A 21,157-nucleotide genomic window follows, 5' to 3' on the forward strand; every position below is an offset into this window, starting at 1 on the left:
CTGTGGGTTGCGCCCCCAGACCTGTGGGTTGCGCCCCCAGACCTGTGGGTTGCGCCCCCAGACCTGTGGGTTGCGCCCCCAGACCAGTGGGTTGCGCCCCCAGACCAGTGGGTTGCGCCCCCAGACCTGTGGGTTGCGCCCCCAGACCTGTGGGTTGCGCCCCCAGACCTGTGGGTTGCGCCCCCAGACCTGTGGGTTGCGCCCCCAGACCTGTGGGTTGCGCCCCCAGACCTGTGGGTTGCGCCCCCAGACCTGTGGGTTGCGCCCCCAGACCTGTGGGTTGCGCCCCCAGACCTGTGGGTTGCGCCCCCAGACCTGTGGGTTGCGCCCCCAGACCTGTGGGTTGCGCCCCCAGACCAGTGGGTTGCGCCCCCAGACCAGTGGGTTGCGCCCCCAGACCAGTGGGTTGCGCCCCCAGACCAGTGGGTTGCGCCCCCAGACCTGTGGGTTGCGCCCCCAGACCTGTGGGTTGCGCCCCCAGACCAGTGGGTTGCGCCCCCAGACCTGTGGGTTGCGCCCCCAGATCTGGTTGCCCGCCAGCTGCGAAAATCGCATGGTTTTTGGCCGCTAGCGGCAAAAATTGCGCTATTTTTGGCCGGTAGCGGCGAAAATCGCGATTTTTGCCCGCCAGCTGCGAAAATCGCATAATTTTTAGCCGGTAGCGGCGAAAATCGCGCGGTTTTTGGCCGGTAGCGGCGAAAATCGCGCTTTTTTTGGCCGGTAGCGGCGAAAATCGCGCGGTTTTTGGCCGGTAGCGGCGAAAATCGCGCTATTTTTGGCCGGTAGCGGCGAAAATCGCGATTTTTGCCCGCCAGCTGCGAAAATCGCATGGTTTTTGGCCGCTAGCGGCGAAAATCGCGCGGTTTTTGGCCTGTAGCGGCGAAAATCGCGCTATTTTTGGCCGGTAGCGGCGAAAATCGCGATTTTTGCCCGCCAGCTGCGAAAATCGCATGGTTTTTGGCCGCTAGCGGCGAAACTCGCGCGGTTTTTGGCCGGTAGCGGCGAAAATCGCGCTATTTTTGGCCGGTAGCGGCAAAAATCGCGATTTTTGCCCGCCAGCTGTGAAAATCGCATGGTTTTTGGCCGCTAGCGGCGAAAATCGCGCGGTTTTTGGCCGGTAGCGGCGAAAATCGCGCTATTTTTGGCCGATAGCGGCGAAAATCGCGATTTTTGCCCGCCAGCTGCGAAAATCGCATGGTTTTTGGCCGCTAGCGGCGAAAATCGCGCTATTTTTGGCCGCAAGCGGCGAAAATCGCGCGATTTTTGGCCAGTAGCAGCGAAAACCGCGATTTTTGCCCGCCTCCTGCAAAAATCGCATAATTTTTGGCCGGTAGCGGCGAAAATCGCGCGGTTTTTGGCCAGTAGGAGCGAAAATCGCGCTATTTTTGGCCGGTAGCGGCGAAAATCGCGATTTTTGCCCGCCAGCTGCGAAAATCGCATGGTTTTTGCGCAAAATAGCGCGGTTTTCGGCCGTTAGCGGCAAAAATCGCCCGATTTTTGGCCGCTAGCGGCGAAAATCGCACGGTTTTTGGCCGCTAGCGGCGAAAATCGCGCTATTTTTGGCCGGTAGCGGCGAAAATCGCGTTTTTTGCCCGCCAGCTGCGAAAATCGCATGGTTTTTGGCCGCTAGCAGCGAAAATCGCGCGGTTTTTTGCCGGTAGCGGCGAAAATCGCGCTATTTTTGCCCGCCAGCTGCAAAAATCGCATAGTTTCTGGCCGCTAGCGGCGAAAATCGCGCGATTTTTGGCCGCTAGCGGCGAAATTCGCACGATTTTTGGCGGCTAGCGGTGAAATTTGCACGATTTTTGGCCGCTAGCGGCGAAAATCGCCCTATTTTTGGCCGTTAGCGGCGAAAATAGCCCCTTTTTGGTCGCTAGCGGCAAAAATCGGTCGATTTTTGGCAGGTAGCGGCGAAATTCGCGCGATTTTTGCCCGCCAGCTGCAAAAATCGCATGGTTTCTGGCCGCTAGCGTCGAAAATAGCGCGGTTTTCGGCCGTTAGCGGCAAAAATCGCCCGATTTTTGGCCGCTAGCGGCGAAAATCGCACGGTTTTTGGCTGCTAGCGGCGAAAATCGCGCTATTTTTGGCCGGTAGCGGTGAAAATCGCGATTTTTGCCCGCCAGCTGCGAAAATCGCATGGTTTTTGGCCGCTAGCGGCCAAAAATCGCGCTGTTTTTGGGCGGTAGCGGCGAAAATCGCGCTATTTTCGGCCGCCAGCTGCAAAAATCGCATAGTTTCTGGCCGCTAGCGGCGAAAATCGCGCGATTTTTGGCCGCTAGCGGCGAAATTCGCACGATTTTTGGCCGGTAGCGGCGAAATTTGCACGATTTTTGGCCGCTAGCGGCCAAATTATTATAAATAGTTTAAGTAGCGAACGCATACCAACAAATAACGATTAGTATCTATAACAAAAATATTGTTCTATGGAGTTGATTTAACTTCCAACCATGTATTTTTAAATAATCTTTAACGTTTTCTGGGTAGTTATGTTAGATTTGATTAAAAATACGGATTCTACTTGTTAATATCGTTAGATTTGATTAAAAATACGCATTCTACTTGTTAACATCATAAATTATATTTGCGATAATTTGAGCAGAGAAGTTCGGCGACTGGATCACTGTGTACAGAAGGTTGATATGCCAGCAAACACTTTCCAGAGAGCAATATATCTTGGATAAGTCGCTCCACGATATTGTTGCTTGGACCATCGACTTCCTTTGATATTACATATTTACATCTTATTTTGTTATGAAATGATATTTTTTCAGAGTAAAATTATGTTTTCTCATTTTCTGCATCCAGCATCCACATTATAGTGAGTAAATATACCATATTACTTCATTGCTTACGTAATGCTAGGAAGGTTTGAGTAGCTTTGGGTCTTTAGTGGACAGAATCTCCAATAGATGGGGCGAGAGTCGCCCCATCTCTCTCGACCGAGCGGGACTCGAAACTTAAATTAAAATTGCTATATCATTGGTCTCCAACATGATATATTTCCTTTGATGCACTCACAATAACGATTATAGCTCTGTCTTTCTGGAGGCATGTAATATTTTAGGCTTTATTAGCTTATCTCTGTTAATTACACAACATATTGGCAAGTGCGTAGGCGTCTGGGGCCGGATTCAGGAAGGTACTTTTACTTTATTCAGGAATGTACTACTACTACAGAGGTTTTTCCTCTTAGCTAAGAGCGTTTTCCGTCTTAGCGCCTTCGTGGCGACTACGGCGGTATTCAATTAACTACCCTAAGTGGAAAAACCTTCGTAAGTTCATTCCGGGATTTAAGTGTGGTTTCGATCACTCGTAGCTTTACGTAAACTGGATATAAGTCATTTTTTCTCTACTACATAACACTGAGACCGATTTATGATATTGGAACATGACCAAAATATTATAGCTGGTGAATCTAGTGGAGTAGTCCTTCGTGTTAGTTATATATGCATTCTCTGCTTGAAACTTGAAGTAAATATGTGTTTGATGATAGTAGAATTAGTTTTATAATAGCAAGATATTATACCAGTAGTTATTAAGTAAATAAACACTGGTGAACATGAAATATGAGAGAAGGTGATAAGCCCTGCCTGATGGGATCATTTACTATCACCAAATGCCCCTGTTCACCTAGCAGTAAGGGTGTACCTTAGCTATACATACCCATTTCTAATTTATTTAGTTTGGTTTTATTTTGAAATTAAATCTGGGTGAGACAAAATAAAAATATGCTGCACAAATGATGTTAGGTAAGGAGAAGGGTAAAAATGTCACAAACTTTATTCATTGAATACTTAAAGCTATAATTATGACTATATAGATTATTAAAAAAAAGAGAGGGAAGTAGGGGTCCAAGACCTCTTCCTGTTATACAATTTGGGTGTGGAACAAGTAATTATCAAAAGAAGGCACCATGCCGGGAAGGCTATGTAGCAGTAAGGCAGTGAGGTGAGGCAGCTACTTATTTGAGAAATGCTTACTTTATTTACCTTATAAGCTGAGGCAACTTATTTTATTTGAGGAATACTCAGCTGATTCCTCTACATTTAGCATGGAACAAATGTGTCCAAGACCTCTTCCTGTTACTTAATTTGGCTGTGTGTAACCAAACTAGAAGTGCTCTACAAATCAAGGGACCCAGAATGTGGAATGACCTCCCGAATCATGTCAAAGGCTGTACCTCTCTCAACCATTTTAAGAGTTAAACCAAGTACTGCCTAATTAACTCCATGTAACCTAACTTACCTCCTAAATGTCAACCCATGTCTTGCTATTTTTTAAACAACGCTGTTCACTAACATGTGCAATTGCTGATTTATGCTATGTTAACCCCCTTTTTGTATTTTTTATTCCTTCTTTCAACACAATTTATACCTAATCCCGATTACTATTAAGTTTTAGTCTGTTTTTTTCCCCCCACACCTTGCCCGAAATGCTATGAGTATTAGTGGCTTTAGGTATTGTATGTACTAGCTCTGCCTATAAATCCAACATTATGTTTGTAAATCAACTGTATGTACTTTTCCTGAATAAAATGTATTTATTATTTAATTTTTAATCAGTAAGTATTAAAAGAAGGCACCAAGCTGGGAAGGCTATGTAGCACCATTGTGTGTAACAATAAACCAAATTTTTTTTAACAAATAATGCACCTGTATGGGAAAACAAATCCTGTCAGCTGTAAAAATATTGATGCAGTTATTTAAATGAAAAATATAATGAAAGAAATATTACTGGTTTATTTTTATCCTATCTTTTTGTACTGTACAGTATATCCAAGGAAGTGAAAAATTGAGACATAATGCACAATTTAATGAATGATTAGCATGGATTAGCAGTTCAAAAGAAATATGACTTGTATTACATATCAACATGAGATCTTAATGATCCATGGTCAACATGATTTAATAAGGATAATACAGTACTGTATTTGTAATACTGTAATACAAACTATAATTTAAAATCTTTATTACTGATTTTTTTTATTAAGAAGATTAGGTATACACAGCAATGTGCTGCTACCCTATTCTATATGGAATATTACAGTGTAGATAAAAAACTAGCTATAAGTTTATCTAATACTCCCATCTCACAGGATGGTTAGACATACTGTACATGGAATCAATTTAGAAAATACCAGCCTCAATACAAAAAACAAATCAACTCTGACTAAACAACTCTAAGCAATTTTCACAAGAGGTAAGCACTGAATCATGGAAACATTATATTATAATTACTCTTACCAGTTTCTACAAAACTCCTCTCAAACAATGTATTTTTAAACATGTTTAGGTATACACAGCAATGTGCTGCTTCCCTATTCTGTATAAAGGACCACACAGTGTAGATCAAAAACCAGCTACAAGCTCATCCAACATCCTCACCTCACAGGATGGCCAGTCATACATGGAATTAGGAGAGAACAAAATACTTAATGCTGATCTATTAGCCTCCACTAATAGAGGATCTATTAGATCCTCGCTACACAGGATCATCACTTCTCACAATATTTACTACACATGATCCTCAGTACACAAGACCTTCACTACTCAAGGCAGAAAGATGTGACTGCGTTGGAGAAAATTCATCACTGGGCAACAAAATCATTCCAGAACTAAGTCACCTCTTATACCAGGAAGGGTAGAGGATCACAGGGTTAACAACACTGCAAACCAGACATGATAGGGCTGATCTCGTCAAAATTTTAAAATATTGAAAATTGTTTATTTTGTTACAGATCCAGACATCTTCAAAAGGTGAGATTCCAGTTTCTCACAAACAAGAAACAATGGTTCAAAGATCAACAAGCCACAATGTAGGACTGAAAACAGGTGGGGCTTTTTTTCCCCACATTAATTGTAAAATGCTTTTCAAATAACTCAAATGCCCGAGATGCATGTTTTGCATTCTGGAAATACCACCAACTTGCAGATGACTGAATAGTCATCTAAAGTCCCAATAACGTGACTGAAAAATGTTGACCAAACCACATACTGTACTAGAAAATGAAGAGACGACGACGTTTCGGTCCGTCCTGGACCGTTATCAAATCGATTGTGAAGAGAATCGACTTGATAATGAGCAACCTTTTTGCGCCTTTGAGTTTTCCCTTCTTGCCGCCAAACGTCAAAAGAACCAGCTCAGGTTTCTTAAAGACTGTCTTGCAGAGCAAATTCTCCCTCTCTCGTTATCTCACTTTCTCCATTTCAACACTTTGAGCTCTCCTTTCCCTGAACATGCCCGCCTTCTTCCAAAACTTGTTCACTCCATCTCCTTGCACGTTGATGATGCTCTTCTAACAGTACGTCAACATCAACACTGTCTTCTTCTCTTCCCATTGATCTATGCAATATCCTATTTCCCATTGTATTTGACACTGCATACCTCTCCTCTCCTCTTCCCACCACTCCTCCACACTACACAACAAACTTCAACGCCTGATTTCCAACAGTCCTTGAGCTAAATACTCTCTCTCTGACTCTGTTACCAGCCTTTCATCTTCCCCTCTTTCCAAGCACCAGCAAGAACTTATCGGACTTGGTCTTTCTTTTGCTACTTCCCCTGGCCTGCACTGTGGCATTGACCTCATTAGTTCCTTTGACAAGTTTGTCAATTCTAACTCTAGTATTGTACTCTTTTGGACCTGTCTGCCTTTAGAGGGGCCCTTATCCCCTTTCTTGACAGCTTGTTTTCTAAAATTCACCACCTTCCTCGTCGCTTCCAGCTTGCCCTTGCCTCCCTGAAATTTAACAACTCTATTATTATCCTACCTTCCAACAAAGGCACTTCGGTGGTTGTCCTTGACTGTGAGGACTACCTCCAGAATGCAGATGTCTTGCTCTCTGACTCCCACACATATGCCCTTCTTATTTCTAACCCTTTAGATAGCCTTAAAACTTCCTTCAACAACAAACTAAGACAGCTCTCTAGTCTTTGTCCTGACTTCGATCTCATTAAACATTTCTGTGTCATCTGCCCTTCTCTTCTTTATTTCTATGCTCTCCTTAAGGCTCATAAACCTGGTGTTCCTCTTCATTCTATCATTTCTTTAAGGAGCTCTGTCGGCTATCCTCTTGCCTCCGGGCTAGCTAAAACTCTCGACGCCTTACCTTGGCACTTTCTGTCCTGCCCACCTTTGTCACACCCAGGAGTTCATAGAAGGACTGTGCCTGCAGCCCTCCTGTAAGATGCTTTGTCTTGATGTTGACTGTTTACTAATGTTCCGCCTTGATTACTTTCTCTCTTTCCTTAGAAGGCACCTGAGAGCCTTCTTCCTCTCCTGCTTCCCACTGACGTTTTCCTCGAACTCATTAGCCTCTGTGTTGTCTCTTACCTCTTTCAACGGTAAATACTACTCTCAAACTTTCAGTGTCGCTATTGGTTCCCCTCTCTCCTCTGTTCTTGCCAATTTCTACATGGGAATACTTTGAAACTGTTCTTCCTTCTACTGGTACTCGTCCCCCTCTCTGGCCTCACTATGTTGATGACATTTTTGCTTTATGGCCTCATGACCTTCCAGCCTTTCACTCCTCTCTTAACAATCTGGCTCCTTCCATCCATTTCAAAGTTGAATGGGAATCTAATTCGCTCCTTCCTTTTCTTGACGTTCGTTCACAGCTATGTCCAGGTTCTCTTTCTCTGTCTTCTGCAAACCCATGCATTAATGTACATTCACTTTTCCTACCATCCTCCTTCTGTTAAGAAGTGTCCTCGTCTCTCTTCCCCGTGCTTATGCATCAACCATCCTCAGTTCCTTGATTCTGAAATTTCTCTTGTATACAAATCATTCTCTCACCTTGGTTACTATTTACATTTTATCAACTGTGCCTATTCTCAAGCTAAACGAAATTTCTTTCATCCTAAACCTGCTCCCATCACTAGTAGCACTGTGCTCTGCCTTCCCTTCATATCTGAACTCAAAACTTCTACTAATACCTTTTGTCCTCTTGACATAAAGCTCACCTTTTGACAAACTAACACTCTTCATAGCAATCTATTTCACACTGCTCCTCCTACTTCTAATGCTGCTGGTGTTCACTCTATTGCCTGTTTGTCTTGTCCTCTCCAATGCTTTGGTGAAACTGGCCGTGTACTTAATGACAGACTTAAGGAACACAAAAGAAGTAAGTCTGCAGTCACAAACAATGCTCTCTTCTGTCATGTTAGGGATTCTAATCATCCTAATGATTGGTCTTCAAAAATAATCTTTCCTGCCTCTACTCTACACACATGCCGTCTTGTCGAATTGGCTCTGATACACAACCTTCCCAACATGAACCAGAGTCCTAGCTTTGTTGCTTTTGACTCTTCCCTTTCATAGTATATTCTCAAATGTTCTAAACTTTCTAACCAATGTGACCTAACATAAGCCTACCCTTCCTTTTATCTTTCTTTTTCTTTCTTGTTTTCTCTTATGATCCCTTTCTTATTCCTATTATTACCCCCTTTATTACACCTTACCTTCCATACCTGTTGCCTTGCTTTTTTCTTCCCCTCACCTCTCTTTTTGCCTATTTACTGCCTTTGCCTCCTTCCTCTCTTCACAATCGACTTGATAATGGTCCAGGATGGACCGAAATATCGTTGTCTCTTCACTGTCTTGTGTGTGGTCTGGTCAACACTGCCAACTTCTGCACATAAAATAGCTTAAAAAATATTTCACCAAGTAAAATTGAATCTTTACACACACACAAATTGATAGGCCACAACCACCTGCACAGTTCCGCCTCTACTGAAATATTTGAATAGTTTTTATGACATTAAATGTCTTAATTTTTAATGAAGGAATTTAAAGCCATTAATATTTAAACATTTATTTATAATATATGCATATCAAAGAATTTTTGCATAGCACAAGTGCATGCAGATAATTTTTTATTTACAGTTTTTAATGTTAATGACATAAATTGTTACAGATAGGAAATATGTTAGACACAAACTGGCTACTCAGATTCACAGATAAAGCCAGCAGCCTTGGACCACTTAGTGTAACATAAATATTCATTAACTTACAAGTAATATATATATGGCATAGTTACCAAACTTGAGCATAAGTAATAGAGTTCCAGAGATGTGCTAAGCTCGTAACACACGAAAACCAAATAAAGATACTTGAAGGAAACTGCTTAAGACTAGTGTGATACTAGTAATACTCTTTTTTTATATTTTTTTTTTATATATTGCCCCAACAGCTTGCATTGTTTACACAATTTATAATCATGAAATGAAGATGCGTTACAATGTAACATGGGTACAACAGTTAAATCTTGGAAATTTAGTTAGCATCTTCCTGAAAACAAGTGATGAATTTGATGGGTCTTAAAAGTGACTTGATACTGTGAACCAGAGGATATATGACAATGGCTTGTGCTGATTATACTGTTCTTTCATAGAGTTTTAAGAAAATGAGAGTACTGAACCAAGGTCAGGGATGTTTAGTTAGCATGAGCTACCACAGCACCATGGATGAGTACCATACAGTATAGGGCTGTGAACCTCTGTGTGATTTTCTACATTATATTTGCCATATCACATATTCTCTTGAATACACATACTGTACTGCTAATTTTAGACTTCATACAGGTGTTAAAAAAATACAAATATTGATTTGGGATGTAACAAAAATCACAGGTTTCATCTCCAAACTATACAGAAAATACAGACATTTGTATTTTCTGTATACTTGATATAGTTGCATTTACAACTTGTATATGCTTATATGTAAGTATTCTTATGTCCTCTGGAATGTCAACTATTCTTGAAAAATATATATATGAAAAATGAGATTAAAGCAATTTCTTTTTCTTCAAATAATGGATAATCTCTGGTTGATAAGAATTACTGAGTAAGTGTCCTTACTACCCACCCTGACTAGCTTGCCAGAACAATATTCCTTAGTTTACTACAATAGAATTTACTATTCTCCATTTAATTTGTACAAAAGCTTATGTTTGATATGTATTAGATAGACTGGATAGTGAGATGTTGCTTCACTTGTAGTGCAGTAAAATTTGACGTTTACACAAAGAATTTTATGTGCTGATTTTATTCCAAATTTTAATATGGAGTTACAGTGTTGTACAATGTTTAAATCAATCCAAATTATTAAATATATAAGAATAGAAAATACTACATCTGCATGTCTCCCACAGGTGTTTAGCAACCATAATATTCAAATACAATATCAGTAGTATTGGGTTTCTTTGCTCAGAGGACTGTGGAAATGTTTCATCTCGAGCAACAAAGAAGTACTGAACCTGTGCTCACCTAGTTGTGCTTGCAGGGGTTGAGCTTTGGCTCTTTGGTCTCGCTTCTCAACTGTGAATCAACTGGTGTACAGATTCTTGACTAATGCATGATCAAACACATCAGAACTTCTTTCCCCCTTTCATCTTCCTTCACAAAGCTACATTTTCACAATGCTTATAGATATGACTTCGAAACATTCAAACCAATTCATTCACAAAGTCTTTTTTGTCGTAGACAATTTAGAATAAAAGGAGATATACATTTCACACATTTTTAGCCACTATTTGTGCAGTAGGCGAACTGAACAATATTACCTGAAATTGCCACTTTGTTTAAAACAAGTCAATTCATTAGTAAAATATCAGAGTACTCTTAATGAATTGTGTTGTGCTTTTAATTACTGCAAACCATTTAATGATAGCATGTATAACAATGAATTTATTATGCCTTTCAATAGGGTGAATAATTGAATCGACCAGACTGTGATTTATACATCAGGCTGTGAGCGACCGTGTTGAAAAGCCTCGCTGACCAGGCTACCAACCAGATCATCTCGTCTCGGGAGATCAACGCGGAAACGTTGATCCTTGGAATCACCACAAGGTAACCCTGTATATTCATGACTAGCTATAATTTATTACATATACCGTAACACTCTAAATCCAAAGTTAATACAAATATTAAAAATCGGTAGCATTTTCAAATTCCAATAAAATGATTGGTCAATGTGAGTATTATGTTCACAAATGTGAACGTACACTACAAAGACAGTTCTCGTGCTTTACTAGCTCCACTTTTCCTACAAACCTCCAGTGACATTAGAGGGAGGAAGCAGAAACTAGTAACAAATTTTAAATTGCAATATTTTGCTAACACTTGAAAGTAAAGAAATGTCTAGAAATTGAGGTGGATAGGAGTCTGCATATACAACTTTCTGCCGAGGGTTGAAGGTTTATGCAGTATTTGTTCAATTACTCAAAGTTTAATATGATATACAGTATACAAATTGAGGATTAGGCATCATACCAAAAAAATGGACAAGACACCAAGTTCGGCATTTCTGGGAAAGGATTCACAAGCATTTATGCATTGTGGATGTGTAAATGCTTAAATCCTGGTCCTAGTTTAAAGAGAAGATTATTATAATGATTATGTCACTAATGCACAAATACAAATGGCCAATTCTTTCCAAGATATTTCAAATTATGAAGCAAATCCTACATAGGCATAACAAATTCCTTGTAAACAAATAATTTAAAGGCATTAACTTGTATGTTAATACCTTTAGATTATAAACCTTAAGAACTCCAGTTTTTTTCATATAAAACTTGAAAATCATGAACTCGTATAAAAAAATACTAAAATTATGCTCATAAATGACAGAAACTTTGTTTAAAAAAAATTGGGTGTAAAACAAATCGATAAATGAAATTAATGTCCAGTACTAGGTATCAAATATTAAGACATTTTTAACAGTACAGTGGGCTGTATTTTCAGGAATACTGTTTGTTCTCTACTCTTAAAGAGTCCTGCACAAAACAAAAATGAGTACTGTATATACTATATCCTAAACTGTCATGAATAATCAGACAAAACTAAAATGCATTGTCTAGCCATTAGTATTTCTTTAATGTAGTGTCCAATCAAGAACCCTAAGCAACAGTCCTCATGGGATGCAAACATTTTATGTTTTGTGCGTGGGAGGTGAGACGAGCAGTGTACTACTTCAAAGTAGTTTCAGCAACATGCAACAAATATTTAGTAAAGGTGCACCATGCAGGCCTGAGTGGGAAGGGGGGTTATCTTGAGATGATTTCGGGGCTTTAGTGTCCCCGCGGCCCGGTCTTCGACCAGGCCTCCACCCCCAGGAAGCAGCCTGTGACAGCTGACTAACACCCAGGTACCTATTTTACTGCTAGGTAACAGGGGCATAGGGTGAAAGAAACTCTGCCCATTGTTTCTCGCCAGCGCCTGGGATCGAACCCAGGACCACAGGATCACAATTCCAGCGTGCTGTCCGCTCGGCCGACCGGCTCCCTTGCCTTTCTTATGGAAAAGGGATGAGGAAAGATTTCAATAATTTTTGCAAAGATAGTGTGCAATATGCACTTTGGATGACATAATTCAACAATATGGAAACTGTAGGTGTGAAACATCAATTTCAGGGGAAAGGGTGATGAGCAACATAAATTTGGATGGCGACATATTTAATGTATATATTTGGAGACAGTGAGTGATCTAATATTTTGGAGTGCCGAGTGTAATATTAATAATACAATGGGAGCCCAACAGCAATTCTTAAAAGCAGTATCCAATAACAATTAGTGTGTGGAACATTTCTAGCATGATCAATCCTTTCAAGCTACTCTTTACCATCAGGTTTTAAGGACAATGTAAAGAGTCCAGTCAACTCCAGTCAGAATTTAATAAGGAGATTGGCCTTGTACATAAATCTTTCAAACTGGAGAGAATAATAACAAATGTAATAAATTTAGGAACTTATTAAAGACTACAATTTTACAAGTATTTGTAAACTGTATATGGACTTTGTAGACTTATCTTGATTTTGCTGAAATGAATTTTGACATTGTGAAATTAATATCTTGTTACATAAGTACTTTAATATATGAGAGTTTATTGTACAAATACAAAATTTAAACAAACCATTGCCAACATCCATTTGATTTTAATGACCAATTGTAGAATTTTGAAATCAATTTGTCACTAAATATATGAAAATGTTATGTAAAATTAAGAACTTTTAATAGAAAAATTGCATTATATGTATTTTCAGCATGTGGCAATATTATTATACTGCTACTGTTATAAATATTTTGTAATGTAACAAAAGTAAAGCAGAAAATCAAGTGAGGAAAAGTATACAAAATCCACCTCTTATTACTATGAAATACTGTACAGTGGTAATGATAAGCCTTGAATCCGAGAACTACACTACAAAACAAGCTACTGTGAGCCTTACACTACAGTTCCATAAACCAAATTTTCCTATTAATGCTTGGAAAAATTACTCTCACCACATAGTTAAGACCCATCATAGCTAATCTTGCAGTGCATCAGATATGAGGTAGACACTAGAGGTACGGTTCTGTCCAGTATCTGTAGCCTCCTCCAGAGCTTGGAGTTTCCTCTAACGTGGAAAGTGTGGTGAACGCTGCACGCAACTTGTTACGATGCTTCACATCTCTTGGTTTCAAGACGGACCTGAGGAATGAATTGAAACCAATATACAACTGGGCCCTTAATTTTTACAGGGATTATATTCCTGCCAAAACCATGCAAATCAAATGTAAAATTGGTTTCAGAGACTTCTAAAATTCCATTCTTAGCAAAACACACTCAGTTGCTCACAAACTCGCTCACTCACTGCCACACTCCCCAGTATACACAAGGCCTCACACTCACATACAGAAAAATTGTACATAATATGCAACAGGATATAAGAGATACAGAAATGAGCATTAATCATACCTGTGGTTAGAGAACATGCGAGTAGGGGTTAATATAGACTTTTGACTAAGTCCTGTTGCCTCTAAAAACTTTTCATATTGTCCACTACCCATCATAACAATGCTGGCAGATCCACTATTAACACTGAGATCAAGTTTACTTTCTTCTTTGTTCTTACTCTCCAACTGCAAGTAAATAAAAATGTTAATAGAAAAATTAAAGTTGAGAAATATTGTGTATTTATATGTAGGATAAAGAAGCTCTTTCTGCCTATCATATGTAGCAGTAACAGTAGGGGACGTTGCTGTAGATGTTTTGTTCAAGTGTGACAGCTAATTCTATCTGATGGTGTTCAGTGTTGAGAGATGATGAATGGGTGGATGTAATTTTCAGTATGATTGATATTTTCACTACACTGCTCTAAAGTTTTTTCACCTAACTAAACCCTTCCATAGAGCCTGTGAATGAAGATAATGAGGGCAATAATGATGATGGCATATTTATTTTTAATAGTTTAGATATGTTTCACATTTAAGATTATATTCACTTTTTAGATTTTACTTAAAAATATTTATTTTACATAAAGTAATATTTTGTGTGTTCATCACCAGTTCTTAATATATTAGAATTAATGATGGAAGAAGTTATTAATAAAAGCCTGATAATTAGTAATTTATATAACAATGCAGAAAATAATTTTAAAAAATATGCATTCAAACCTTTGTTTCTGCCCCATCTCCACACCGCCTTTGTTCCGAAATTGGCAAGTTCTCCTTTCCTCTTCCTCTGTCTTCATCCTCGTGATCTCCTTCTAGTTCTAGAGAATCTAGTGTAAATTCTTCAAAGTTCTCCGTCATGTGATCTCCATCTGACTCTATGATGAAGTTGATATTATGGCGTGATCGCGGCACATTCATGGCTGCCCGTAAACTCTCCGACAACTGCCATGATAAAGGAATACGCATGTTTTAATGAACAAATTTAATGAACAAAAGTACAGTACATACAATGTTTTAACCTTTATTCTAAGTAGTATTGTTACATTATTTAAGATAGGTTTTATTGCTATCTGTAATTAGCTCCTGTACTCAAATTGTTAGGATTTTTATATGTTTTGTGAGCTATTTTTATCATGCTAACTACACTGTAGGACTTTTAATTGGCCGAGCCATTTATAGGTAAAAATGTAATTCTGAACAAGCATGTTAATATACAAAAATATTTTGACATACCAAGTTATCATCATCTACAGATGAATCTAGAGAATCAAGGTTAGTTTCCAACACCTTGCCTTCTTCACCATGCCCACTGCTTGTCGAGTTTTGTTCTAATTTATCGTCGTCTTCATGGTTAATAATAGGGTCTTCCTCATCTTCCAAATCCTTCACTAGTAACCCAGATGCAAATTCCACATTTGAGTAGATATGTTGATCTTCTGGGATATCGACCTATAATGAAAAAGGAACATGAAAAACAGTTATTGTGGGTTTACTTAAATATCATATGCAGTAAACATTTAAATTTCCTTTAAACTACAATATATAATGTATTGTAGTTTAAATTTCCTTTAAATTACAATACATAATGTATTGTAGTTTAATATCAAGAAAACTATTGTCTTTTAATAAGTGAAACATTTTCTATATCATTTTTCTATTGGTTTAAATGTCTTAAATCCATACGCAACATTGTTTGTCAGCACAAGTGGTCGGTTATTTTTATTTATTTTTTTTATTATAAAAGTCAAGCAACTAACTTAAATTTTATACAAGTTAATAGGTGAGAAATCAAACTAAAGCTCTTACCTAGCCTGTTACTGTATGAATAATTGGAGAACAAGAACTATGTGACTCACAGTGTATGTATGAACTGTTGTATGGAAAGATACAGTTTTCTCAACAAGAGCAAGATTTGTGAAGACTAATTTTATTACCATGAAGTACAGAAAGAAGACTTGAAAGTGAATGTGAACAGAAGTATGGTTATGTGGGTGAAAAACATTTTGTTTTTTCACAGGTAGTTACAGGAATAAATGACTTCTGACTCTTGTTAGCAGACTTGTAGCTTTCTTTTCCCATAGCTCATGGTGAACTTACCCTACTAGTTTTCCCCTGGAACATAACCTACAAGTTGCTTTACAACTAGGACTCCAATTCCTGCTGGATGAACAGGGGTGAACATGGGCAAACAGTCAATCCTCCTTGGCCAGGACTCATGTTATGTGGAGGTCAATTAGTTTACAGGATGAGTCAAGGAATGAGTGACTGGTGCAATAAAAGCCCTTGTTAGAAAAACAAGCCAGGAGTAGATAGAGCAAGAAGGCTGCATGAAGGAGTGGTAGAGACAGCCCTTATGTATAGATGTGAAGTGACACTGGACGTGTAGAAAGTCAAGAGCTGTAGAATTGGACTGTTTGAGAAGCATGCCCCGTGGTGATGGCTGGATTGATATAGCTCTCAGAAAATAATGAATTAATGACAGTACACATACAGGTACTGTACTTTAACACTTGGCTGCAGTTAAACTTATGATGGCTGCTACCATATGCCAGAAAAAAGTAATTATGGCATGCACCCCAAAAATATTCTTTGTATTAGAAGTGATAGAAAGATCACTTTCTATCACTTCTTTCTATCACTATCACTTCATATCAAAATTTCATATACAAAGGACAGTAGGAATAGTAAAAATAAAGTCACAGTGCTGATCTGGTGCAGTACTGTGCCATAGTGAATCAACAACTAAATATTCACTATTAGAAATCATTACACAGTACTGTATACAGTTGTCTTTTGTTACAAACTTTGTACCTCACTGAGTTTGATCTTCTCTGCTTTACATCTCCAGAGGTTTGATATATGTCTACCACCATTTGTATGGCATGCAAGAGGCTGGCTTGTTGATATCACACCTGCACCTTTCTTCATGATGGCAGCATGAGATTGCCTGGTGCTCGTTCTGCTAGTACATGTCTTTTCGTAATCTTCGGTTTTGGTCAGAGATGTCCTGTTCTTAAATGTCCAACTACTGACCTTCTTGGGGATGGTCAGTAGTTGGTCTAGGTGGACTTTGATAAGCTTTAGTACAGGCTTTCTGTCCCAGACAACCAAAATTAACTTTCAGCGTGATTTATGACTTAGGAATTTGTTTTTATGTAACATTGTCAATTTAAAAACCAGACTTACCCAATTTCCAGCATCAGCATTCTCTTTCACAGCTCTGAGGATAACATAATTGTCCTCTTCCTCCCCCTCTTCCTCACCTTCCTCTTGCTTTACAGGCTTGGTGGAAGGGCTAACGTCACTTCCCTGAGTCAGCACACGAACATTTTCATATTCATGTTCACTCACAGACTCACTGTTATAACCACTAGTCACCTGAAAGTTAAAATTAAATTAAGCTCCATTATCTTATTATGATGATGAAATTTGGTCATCACGAAAGTAGTCTACTGTACATCATGTAATGCAAATCAAGAAAGTATGCCAACATGATCTTAAACTTCTGTACAGTAATTTGTTCACAATAAATTAAAAAAGTAGGTATCTATGAACTACTGTATTATGAAGATATGACTAATTTAAGAATTTTGCTTACCATGCTATGGCAACAAATATACAGTATAAACATTTTAAATCCATATCTTGAAATAATGCACATAATGAACTGTTGTTAACACAATGATTACTAACATTTATCTTCTTTCATACACACATTCTTAATGCTCTCTTGTAATAACATAATTTTTAAAGTTTTGTCATAAAACTTACTTCATATTCATCCATGATATAAGATTTCGAACTGCGATCATCTTGTCTCACCAACTCAGGAGATGATTCACTGGATGAGTTATTAGCATAAGGAGCTAAGTTTTGTGAATTAAGGCCTTCTTCAAACTTTCTTGCCAAGCGTATAACCCGTGGAGTTGTTGGTTTCAGGGTGGCTTCGGGAGATGAGGGTTCACTACTGCATGAGCCACCTGTTGTTGTTGTGTCGGATTCTTCTTCCAGGAGACGACTGATGGTGGAAACAATTGTACATTGTTTTCCACCGTAACTTCTAACCAAGTGTTGACTTTTCTGATTATTCTGTTGTCCTCGCGGAACACGACTGGCAACCCTGGGCTTTTCAGCAATAGGTGGTTTATGAAACACTCTGTCTGTTGTAGCCCTGACTGAAGCCACATTTGGATTGACAGTTTCAGTGGGTTGTCTATTAGTGCTTCGAATGTTTGTATGATGAAGCGCTTGTTGAGGTTTAAAAAAACTTGTTCCATTGCTGCAGTTTATTAGTTCCGAGACACTAGTAGCCACCCGAATCATGCCAGATGATGATTTACGGCTGGATGGGGAACCCGCGAGAGACTGGCTGTGACCTTTTCTGCTTGATAAGGTACGCTCCTCTGAAGGTTCAACTCTGCTGATTTTTACTCTTGGTTCTAAACGTTCCACATCTCCTCCAGCATCCGTGCAGACCTCGTTAAACTTTTTAAGTTTGTTTATTAATCGCCTATTATCTCTTCTCAGGCGATCAATCTCCTGTCTTTGAGCAGATATGACATGATCACGTTGAGCCAGCTGCCCAACAATTCCTTTCTGCTCTCGTCGAAGATGTGCTTCCAATAATAACAACTGACTTATCACAGCTTGCAATTGGGCATCTTTTTGTCGTTTTAATCTTGAAATGATCCTCTTACTGTCCCGGACCTACAATAAAACAAAATATTAAATACATTATATGTATGTACATTATAATATGTACGTATATTATAAATTTATATATTTTTTTGTTTAAAGTAGCCTGAAGAAGACTTGTGGTTTCAAAGAGAGGCATATGCCACAAAATAAAAAATATTGAGTGGTGCATGGTGGGTGGAGGACAATAATTGTGTGGTTGGTGGGTGTGTGGGGTAATGATGTGGGTGGTTTGTGGGTTTCAAACACGCACTAAGTGCGTGTTGTGTTTGTGGGTATATAGGCATATGGTAGGTTGGGTCTGAGAAGTAGGTGATGTGATGGGGTTCTGGGGTTCGGGGTGCAGGTGATGTGGGCATATGCTAAGTGGTTGACCAGTCCAGCAACGAGGAGGCCTGGTCGACGAACGGGCCGCGGGGTCGCTAAGCCCCGAGATCACCTTAAGGTAACTACCTCAAGGGGTGTGTATATATGGATAATCTGGCTTTGGTGGGTGGATGACATGTATACTGGAGACTATAGTGGGTAAGTGTGGAGTAGGTAGGTGGTTGGTGGGTAGGTTGGGATATGGATGCGAGTTAGGTGGGTAACTTGAGGGCTATTCATACCCGTGCTACCTCTTGGGTGGCTTAATCTTCATCAATCAGTCAATTAGGTGGGTTGTTGTTTTTTAGATTTAACTACTCAGAACAAAATGTCCATGTAGCACGGGGTATGGTGAGCCCGTAGTAGACTTACCTGGCACAGGAGCGGGGCTGTAACTTGTGTTAGGTGGGTAATGAGGTTTATATATATATATATATATATATATATATATATATATATATATATATATATATATATATATATATATATATATATATATATACTGCATGGGAGTGGGCGTGTGCGTGTAATTATCTAAGTGCGTGCATAGGTGGTTGTGTAGTGGTTGGGGGAGGGGGTGACAGTCAGAGAAGAGAAGATGGGTTTACACAACCACCTAAGGCAGTTAGTTCAGAGTTCAATATCCCCTTGCCCAAAGCTGGCAAAAATTAAATAAAAGAAAACTTCGTTCGTTCACGAACCTAAATAATCCCTTACCCTAAAAATCTTACAAACATGCAGTGAGCGGTTGAGAGATAAACACACACACACAAAACTATAAGAGCCTCAAAATAGTAAGCTCTAAGCTGACATGACTGAGATAGCGCGCGGCTAAGGCTGCACACAGCATGCTGGGGGTGAGTGTACCTTGTTTTGGTACACAGCCAGCAGGTGGGCCATTCTGCTGTAAGTGAGCTGCTCCGCCCCTGCCTCCTGCTGCTGTGACTGCTGCTGACCCCCCTCCTCCTCCTCCTCCATGCTGCTGGAGCTGCATCTGCTGTGTCGGGTCAAGAACGCGTTGTCGTCCCCCATGACTGATGCTGAAACGTGCTGCTGATGGTCTGGCTCTACCCCCGTCATCGTCATCTGAAAGATAACCATAAATTGATTTCCGTTCTATTAATGATTTATGCCATAATGCACCAATATAAATACATCGCGGAGGTTATAAAATTCAATCACCACCATCAGCATTCAGGTAGAGTGGAGAATGCGGCCAGCACTCCTCTACATTTCATTGTGGAGTTGTCAATACACTACCATGGTTAATTAAAATAATTAACCATGTTTTAATAAATATATATATATAAATATATATATATATATATATATATATATATATATATATATATATATATATATATATATATATATATATATATATATTAAAACATTGTCCCGCGAATTCCTCTGCACAATTTCGAGTTCTTAAATAATATAAATTTTACTCCTCAGCGGGACAAGTTACTTAATCTTTCAAGCCAGGTCTGAGACCAGCCTTCCCTGGTGATTGCCTGGTCTGACAATCACCTGGTCTACTGTATCAGCCAGGCTGATACAGTAATTCCATCAGGAACTTGAATTTCCTCTTGAAAGCTTCTGCCCACATATACCAGGTTGGTCCGACACCCCCTGGAGGAAGTCTCGGATGAATTTGGAGTTATTACGCTTAGCCTATTCCTTGTCCGGGCATCACAACTAAAATGTGCCCCATTGTGGCACACACACAGCACCGCTCCTGTGCCAGGTAAGTCCACTACGGGCTCACCATAGCCCGTGCTACTTGCCCCACTGTTTGGTGCCTTTTTTTGATAATTACTTACTTGCCCCACTCCTGTGCAACTCGTTCTCCCACTTCCGTATAGTCAGTATTGACTTATTAAATACATGCATATGTGACATACTAAACATACTAGTTTACCTTGAAAAGCTTCATAGAAAACACCGACCTTACCTAACCGTCTTAGTATGTTAAGATAAGCATCTTATTGCTTCGTAATTACAATTATTACTTGACTAATTATAGGTATAGGTTAAGTAATAATTGTAATTACGAAGCAATAAGATGTTTATCTTAACATACTAAGAAGGTTAGGTAAGGTCGGTGTTTTCTATGAAGCTTTTCAAGGTAAACTAGTATGTTTAGTATGTCACATATGCACATATTTAATAAGTCAATATTGACAGTAAGAAAGTGCGAGAACGGGTTGCCCTGTGCCAGGTAAGTTACGGGCTCACCATAGCCCGTGCTACTTGCCCCGCTCCTGTACCAGGTAAGTTACGGGCTCAACATAGCCCGTGCTACTTGGATCTTGTTCCGAGTAGCTGAATCTATAACAACAAGACTAATCGACTCAGGACGGACCGAAACGTCGTCGTCT

General features: G+C 39.5%; 1 protein-coding gene and 1 long non-coding RNA gene across 4 annotated transcripts in view; one reads left to right on the plus strand and one right to left on the minus strand.

Annotated features, from left to right (window-relative positions):
- The first annotated feature begins 3,394 nt into the window (after positions 1-3,394).
- Positions 3,395-10,834, plus strand: LOC123769006 (uncharacterized). The gene is made up of 3 exons (XR_006774189.2): positions 3,395-3,471; positions 5,738-5,831; positions 10,706-10,834. It is a non-coding gene; the product is annotated as an uncharacterized lncRNA (long non-coding RNA).
- LOC123769005 (uncharacterized) overlaps positions 8,798-21,157 on the minus strand; it is a 312,934-nt gene continuing 300,574 nt past the window's right edge. For all 3 annotated transcript variants that reach the window (XM_069309225.1, XM_045759938.2, XM_069309226.1), the window contains 7 exons: positions 19,644-19,862; positions 17,487-18,422; positions 16,902-17,093; positions 14,949-15,164; positions 14,436-14,657; positions 13,738-13,901; positions 8,798-13,470 (listed from right to left, as the gene is read on the minus strand). In XM_069309225.1, coding sequence (XP_069165326.1) covers positions 13,341-13,470; positions 13,738-13,901; positions 14,436-14,657; positions 14,949-15,164; positions 16,902-17,093; positions 17,487-18,422; positions 19,644-19,862 — 2,079 coding nt within the window. In that variant the 3' untranslated portion in view covers positions 8,798-13,340. The remainder of the gene's footprint in view (positions 13,471-13,737; positions 13,902-14,435; positions 14,658-14,948; positions 15,165-16,901; positions 17,094-17,486; positions 18,423-19,643; positions 19,863-21,157) is intronic.

Source organism: Procambarus clarkii, chromosome 64, assembly GCF_040958095.1.
Source record: "Procambarus clarkii isolate CNS0578487 chromosome 64, FALCON_Pclarkii_2.0, whole genome shotgun sequence".
NCBI classification, from domain to species: domain Eukaryota; kingdom Metazoa; phylum Arthropoda; class Malacostraca; order Decapoda; family Cambaridae; genus Procambarus; species Procambarus clarkii.